The sequence below is a fragment of the Rana temporaria genome, chromosome 1, assembly GCF_905171775.1.
Source record: "Rana temporaria chromosome 1, aRanTem1.1, whole genome shotgun sequence".
NCBI lineage: Eukaryota > Metazoa > Chordata > Amphibia > Anura > Ranidae > Rana > Rana temporaria.
The window spans coordinates 441,632,195-441,639,946 of NC_053489.1; the positions used below are offsets into that span (position 1 = coordinate 441,632,195).

General features: G+C 40.6%; 1 protein-coding gene across 5 annotated transcripts in view; it reads right to left on the reverse strand.

Annotated features, from left to right (window-relative positions):
- The window catches only part of MAPK10 (mitogen-activated protein kinase 10), a 275,129-nt gene extending 268,417 nt beyond the window's left edge, over positions 1-6,712 (reverse strand). Inside the window, exon 1 of one of the 5 annotated variants that reach the window (XM_040326632.1) lies at positions 6,260-6,712. In XM_040326632.1, the coding sequence (XP_040182566.1) occupies positions 6,260-6,262 (3 nt within the window). In that variant the 5' untranslated portion in view covers positions 6,263-6,712. The remainder of the gene's footprint in view (positions 1-6,259) is intronic. The other 4 variants (XM_040326622.1, XM_040326629.1, XM_040326616.1 and 1 more) reach the window with 4 other exon arrangements.
- Positions 6,713-7,752: the final 1,040 nt, after the last annotated feature.

Genomic DNA, 7,752 nt, shown 5'->3' on the forward strand with positions numbered 1-7,752 from the left:
GAACTTTCAGAATTCGACTTGTCTATGGCCCGCCTAACTCCTACACTGACCAAGAGTTGTACACTGTGCACACATGCACCACAGGTAATGTACACAATAAAAAAAAATGCTAGGAGAAAGGAGTCTTTTGACAGAAAAGGTAAAAAGTCTCTTCAACCTTAAGCCTCGATCTCATTGCTAATTTTTAAAACTTTAGTTCCACTTTAGGGTATACCTCTGAATGCCAAATGGCACTTAACTTGTTCTAGATCTAGAACAACAATGCAATGCCCAGAGCAGGACATTCCCATACCTTTATGCCGCATACACACGATCGGAAATTCCGACAAGAAAACCGTGGATTTTTTCTGACAGAATGTTGGCCCAAACTTGTGTTGCATACACACGGTCACACAAATCTTGTCAGGAATTCCGACCATCAAGAACGCGGTGCATACAGACGAGCGGATTGTCCGATAGGAACTTTTTCCATCTGAAAAATAGAAAGCCTGCCTTCAATCTTTTGTTGGCGGAAATTCCAACAGAAAAGTCCGATGGAGCATACGCACGGTCGGAAATTCCGACCAAATGCTCACATCGGACTTTTCTTGTTGGAATTTCCGATCGTGTTTATATGGCATTACATGCAGGTTACTCCGCATCTTGGGGTGCTAAAACAAGAATCTTTCACTGACAGCACCAAGCAAGGGTCATTCCCTAACTGTACATTTCTATTGGTCAGTGGGGCCTTCTAATATAGTAATAGTCCAAAAAAATAAATCTTGCTTGTTAAAGTATCCTAAACAGGACCCTCTGACCTCTTGAATTGAATCTGTACCATGTCCCTCCACTTTGAAAAGTTCTGTATAAATCCCATATATAATAATAATAATCCCAGGATTCATGGGGTGCTGAAGGTACTCTGCAATGGCCTTCGTAAACACTGCTTGATGCCTGCATTGTCATTCTAAGACCTACAGGCACACTGTGACTCCAATGTCTAGCATTCAGTGGAAAAATATTTGTACATTAAAGTGGTTCCAAAGTCTAAGGCAGGCCATAGTCGAGTCGAAATCCGAAAGTTCTGTCGAGCAAAAATAGCTCATACAATTGTGCCATCAATTGTTTTGTTTTTTTCTAATAAAAATACATCATGTTAAAGTGGAGGTTCACCCAGAAATGTTAATTTTTAACATTAGATTCATGCTCATTTTGTCAAGGGAAATCGGGTAGTTTTTTTAAAAACGAAGCAGTACTTACCGTTTTAGAGAGCGATCTTCTCCGCCGCTTCCGGTTATGGGCTGCGGGACTGGGCGTTCCTATTTGATTGACAGTCTTCCGGCAGGCTTCAGACGGTCGCATCTATCGCGTCACGATTTTCCGAAAGTGGCCGAACGTCGGTGCGCAGGCGCCGTATAGAGCCTTCTTTCGGCTACTCGTGACGTGATGTATGCGACCGTCGGAAGCCTGTCGGAAGACTGTCAATCAAATAGGAACGCCCAGTCCCGAAGACCATACCCGGAAGCGGCGGAGAAGATCGCTCTCTAAAACGGTAAGTACTGCTTCGTTTTTAAAAAAACTACCCAATTCCCCTTGACAAAATGAGCATGAATCTAATGTTAAAAAAATTTTTTGGGTGAACTCCCACTTTAAATCAGGCACTTTCGATTGCGACACAAAAATGTCCTGTCAAAGCTGGCACACTAATGATGTGAAAAATTAAGGATTGGAAATTTTTGTTTGGTTTTTGCATTGTCTATGGCCTGCTTTAAAGCGGAACTTTACCCAGAACAACTTGATAAAAAATAATGTTGTTTAGTAGGGAACATCAATTCCACATTAGTAATTATGCTACCAAAATGAGTGTGTGCTGTACATTGCCTCCAGCATTGCTCCTGTTTCTTCTTGCCGGAGGCTGCCATTTTGCTTAAGCCCAGAGCCCCAGCAGTAAATCATAAAGTGGAACTAAACTCATTGGTTTAACGGTTTAAAAAACAGTTACTTTCCTGATATGCCAGGATTGCTAACTGTCATTATTGCTTGTGTCCTCCTGTCAAACCATCAAATGGCTTGCATCATAACTGATTACAGTGTGCAGCACCATGGAAGTTTCAGATCAAACAGAAGCAGCTTCCTTGGCTGTAAAGGATAGGAGGGTTTAATTCCACTTTATGGTTGTAAGCAGATTAGCCTCCAAAATGTTAGCAGTGTCTAAAAATGAAGAGCAACTGAGCATGTGTGGAGCTGGGTGAGACAGGGTATTACTGGATTTTAAACAGTATAGACACTTATTTTTAAAAAATTCACGCAGCTATACCTGCAAAAGGGGCTATCCTAAAGTGATCTAGCAGGACTTCATTTTTGGACTTAAGTTCGACGTCAAGTCTTTTTCTTTTACACAAATGCATTCTATGCATTAAAGCCTAACTAATTGGTCTCATTGATTCACAGCCAGTTCCCTACTGCGCATGTGCGCAGCGCGCTGCGCATTCGAACTGGCCTGGTAGCAGAGGAAGGAGGAGGGAGACACATTTCCTGTGGCCAGGTCTGCGGCAAGGTCTCCTGAAAGTGGGGATGGGTAACTGTCAAAAACAGGTACCCGCTCCACCCTCCCCCCGAAAGGTGCCAAATGTGGTACCGGAGAGGGGGAGGAAGCAAACAAGCAAGCAGAGCTTCCCCTTTTGGGTGGAGCTCCACTTTAAGGTTAATAAACCTTCCACAATGTGTTCTCCCCTCCCCCTCCCTAATCATTACCTGACTTCTGCACCAATCCAGAGCTGTGCCTGGCTGCAGGTCTTCTCCCCCTCTCTTCCTGGTCTCACGGGCTTTGCTGAAAACAATAGGAGCCGCTCCTGCTGCTGTCAGTCAAATCCAGTGAGCACAGAGAGAAGGGTGGGGATGAGCCACACTGTGTGTCTATAGACACAGGTAGCTCGGCTTGGAAGCGAGCCTGCACGTCTGCCCCCACAGCCACTGGCATGCTATAGGGTAAAGACACAGAAGAGGAGAAGCCAAGGTGGGGTACCCCAAAAAAGGAGGTTTGGGGTAGCTCTGTGCAATACCATAGCACAGAGCATGTAAGTATAAACCTGTTTATTATTTTAATATAAAATAAATAAACTTTACAATCACTTTAGTTTTTAATGTTGCAAGGGAAAAATGTCATGCATCGATATTGCGGTTTTAACTTTTCTTCTTAGATTAATATAATTTGATAATATCATTGTGCTATCTTTAGCATGTGCTGAGTGACAATGCAGCTTTATGAATCAGGCCCTATATGCCTTGCCTGTCTGTCAGATGACAGAACAATAAAAATGGCTGCAAGTGCTTCAATGAATAAAAAATAAAAAAAGACTAAATATATACAGACACAAAGCATGATGGATTTTACATCTATTTAGAAATGGGTTACAGAAGTGTATCATAGCAGATTATGAAACATGATGATTCTATGCAAATAAAGCCTGAATATTTATTGTCAATGCAAGTAAACAAAGAAAAATGGATCTTCAAGGAGTAGCTCACCTTCGTGTGCATGGCCATGCAGTTGTTTCATTGTGAGGAAGGATTCACTCCTATGCATTTTCCCCTGATGCATTTTCCACTGCAGTCAAAGGAAGCGCATCAAAACGTGTGTGCATGTGTGTAAATGCGTGTTGTCATGTGTATTCAATGTGCATTGCAATGCACTTTCTATTGAAAGTCAACACGCATCATGATGCATTGGTGTGCATCGTGATGTATAGACTGACGTTGTGTGACGTATGTTGACGCATGTCTTAATGCATGCATTCAAATACATTTCCATTGAATATAATGGAAAAATGCATAAAGCAGAAAATACAAAGGTGCATATCCATCCTAAAGCAGTGTACTACTAGCCTCAGACACACATACACCTTTGTGTGTGCGTGTTTGCAGCACAGCCCTTGTACCAGTAAATTCACAATAACATCATCACAATTTGGCAGCTGTCATTTCTGCTAGGGGCTCTATAGATTAGCAATCTAATGGGGGAAGGGTAGCAGTGAAGGTTTGTCTCGAAACTAGGCTTTCTACAGTAGATAAAACAGCATAACGAATACCAACTCATTTGTATGGCTTTAGCATAATTAATGGCTCTTTCAGCAAAAAAATAAATAAAAATGTTCATTGTCACTGCTGAGCCATGATATAAAAGGATAAACCTGATAACAAGCATGTTGGAGATGTCTCAAGTTGTGTTAACCTAAAACCAGATATGATAATCTATATGGCACTGCTATTGACCCCTGCGGCCTTATGCATTTCATTAGTGACATAAATGAATACATAAGAATTGTATAAAGCAGTATTGTTGCTTACACCATCCTTTTTGTGCATATTATACGTACAACAAAAATGGATGACGTTGTGATAAACTATACCACAACATTGGTTCACAATTGTCCTTACACACATAATGCAAACAACGGAAAAGCATTTTTTTTTTTTTTTTTACTTGAATACATTATAGCAGTAATATAAGAGCCATCCCCGTGAAAGTCCTGACATGGTGAATTAGTAGAAAGCCTGAAAATGAAAACACAACAAAAGGCACAAAAGCAGCTCCACTGACTTAAAAAAAAAAAAAGAAGAATTTACGAAGGTCAGCACCTTTCGGTGGCTTTGCGTGTGGCTGTGGAACCCCCGGCGATAAAACGAGTGGCTATATACAGTGTGATGCACTCTTGGCACAGAGCTTAGGGAGAAACAACCTGTCACAATGCTGCAGCCACCACAGTCTCCTAATTAACCCAGACTATGCTGGAGAGAGGCCTGCAGTATAGCGCACCGCCGCTACCATTACTAATACAAATCTGCTACAGTGGCAGCTTAGCTGCATTTCTCAGCAGTATAAGGATTCAGCTGGGGGCTTGGATGGCTCCGGCCTTGTTTGTCACATCTAAGGAGTATTCAAAACTAAAGCGTCATTTGTTTTTGCTTTTACAGGAAAGGCTCTATCGTTCAAATGCTACAGGGAAAAAAAAAAAAAAGAGCTGCTTTTGATTCTGAAGCAATGCTGTAAATAAACACAGCAAAAGGCTGAGGCTGTCACATGTGGAAATGATAATATAGATGAACAGATAATAAATAAAAATAAACTGTATATACGCACTAATGGTTGCCGCAATCTGGCTTTGGCTGAAGCTTACAATGATGTGATTTTAGCAATAACTGACATTTACGTTAATATCCAAAAATATGTTATTTACTTGAGTGCTGTAATCTACTGTCTATCTATCTATCTATCTATCTATCTATCTATCTATCTATCTATCTATCTATCTATCTATCTATCTATCTTTGTATATATCTGAATATATATATATATAAATATATATATATATATATATGTAATGAGATATATATATATATATATGTGTGTGTGTGTGTAATGAGATATAGATATATATATATATATATATATATATATATATATATATATAATATATATATATATATATATATATATATATATATATATATATATATATATATATATATATATAAAAATATATATATATATATATATATATTTTTTATGAATGTACGCAATGTGTAGGCATTGCCATATCTGTCACTATGACCATATATGCTGATAGACCAGGCCCTGATCACGTTTCACGGCTAGGATTTTGCTCTGGATATGAATGAAGAGAAATGACATTGTAGGATCAAGCGCGATTGTGAGGCCATTTTTCCTTCAGCCTTTTGAATAGAGGAAGGAAAAAAAAATGCTGTAGAGTAAAGTACATGCAAGACACAGCAGTTATAGGCAAGGGTCCAGGCTGTATATCAGCAGCAGTTTAGCACTAATGTTTACAGCCACCAGCTGTTTCAGCACTTAGTGTATCTCCCTATTCTGTACATACAAGTGGGGAATAGGGGGGAGCATACAGGCGAATGCGTGCATTATGCACTATAATACAGTGCGTTAGGGTGATTCATTGACAATGTCAATCACACTGCCAGATGATGCCTGTGATGCTCTGTACATGACATCAATAAGGCAGCAACATCCTCAGCACCCATCACCCCACCCAACATCCACCGGCTCAATTGGAAAAGCTAACATATCAGGGTAACGATACTTATTCTCATAAAAGTGACAGATATTTTCAGTTGAGACCAATGAGATTTGAAAATGACAGTCCCATGGCTAGAATAAAGATGCTTATTCTTGTATTAAAGCTTTGTAAATCAAGCCTACCATCCTTCATCCATGACAGCAGCAACATCGACAGGGTCTACTCACCATTCCGTGCCTGCAATACCAGAGTCTAGACCCAGAGGTGCGCCTCCAAAAGCTCTGCTTCTTATGTGGCTTTCCTAGCCAACATTCCAGACACCAAGTGCAGAAGGGGGGGGGGATGGGACAAGAAACTGGTGATAGCCAGGTGACTTCAAGGTTCCCCCCAAATGAGAATGAGGTTATAGCCTGAAATTAATGACGGCACACTGGGGTGGGTCTAAAGAAAATGTGCCGCATTCAAAGGCGAAAAAAAAAAGAGGAAAGAAAAACCAAAAAATGTGAAGGGATGGTGATGGACTGGCATGCACAGGCTTGCTGAATCACCTTCTTTCACTGCCTGGAAAGCATTGTGCAGTGTGATGCTGGCTGTACCATTGTGGAAGCTACGAGAGGAGACAGGGTTTGGGGAAGAGAATCGCTATGGCAACTGAAAGGAGCACACATGACGTCAAATACATTGAGGTCTCAGGGGGTGAGATGGGTGGGTGAGTGAGAGGAAGAAAAAAAAAAACAGGGGGGAGGGAACAACAGAGTCTAATCTGCAGCCACAGCTATCTGCTGAGTGAATCAGGGTAGAGGACTAAATAAATGACAAACAAGCAGGAAGGAATGGTGCAGGCAATAGCAGCAGCAGCCTTTGGAGCATCACATGGAATATCATGCATCATGATCTTCATGTGCCCATTCAGGGCCAGCCATGGCATCATACACAGCCCTAAACCATTGAATTAGGGATATGGACAAAAGTGTTTATGCTTTCATAATGTGTGTGTGTGTGTGTGTGTGTGTGTGTGTGTGTGTGTGTGTGTGTGTGTGTGTTCAGTAGGTACCATAAAATTTACATTTTCTATATAAGGCGTATTTATAAAGCAGTAAATGTGACATTCACCAAATATTTACTGATGGAGAATCAGCCCCTATATTATAAAAGAATGACCAGTAAGATGCACCTGCAGTGAATATATGGTGAATGTCACATACTCTGCTTTATATATGCCACATAGGAAAAAAACCTACACAATACAAAAAGAGTAAAAGAGTACTAGAATTTGTTGCATACAATCAGAATGAATTTTCAGCTATTTATTGATGTCAGACTATAATGCACCGTACACACGATCCAAAAATCGGATGACAGATCGTCCGACTTTTTTCGTTTACTAGTCGCAAGTAGAAATTAAATAGGTTACTAAAGTCACGAAAATTCTCGTACGACAGAAAAAAAAATCGTAAGTGATGTCATGTGTTGTGATGTAGAGATGTACAGAACGGTTCGCCGGCGAATAGTTCGCGGCGATTTTCGCTTGTTCGTGTTCGCCGTCGCCGGCGAACATATGCAATGTTCGACCCGCCTCCTATTAAAGGGGAGGTTCACCCTATAAAAAATTTCTAACACTACATCCAGCCCAGTTCTGCATATAAAATTACACTGCCCTTTTTTTTTTTTTTTTTGCCGTAGATAGCGTTTAGCCTTAGAATTCAATGCCAATTGATTG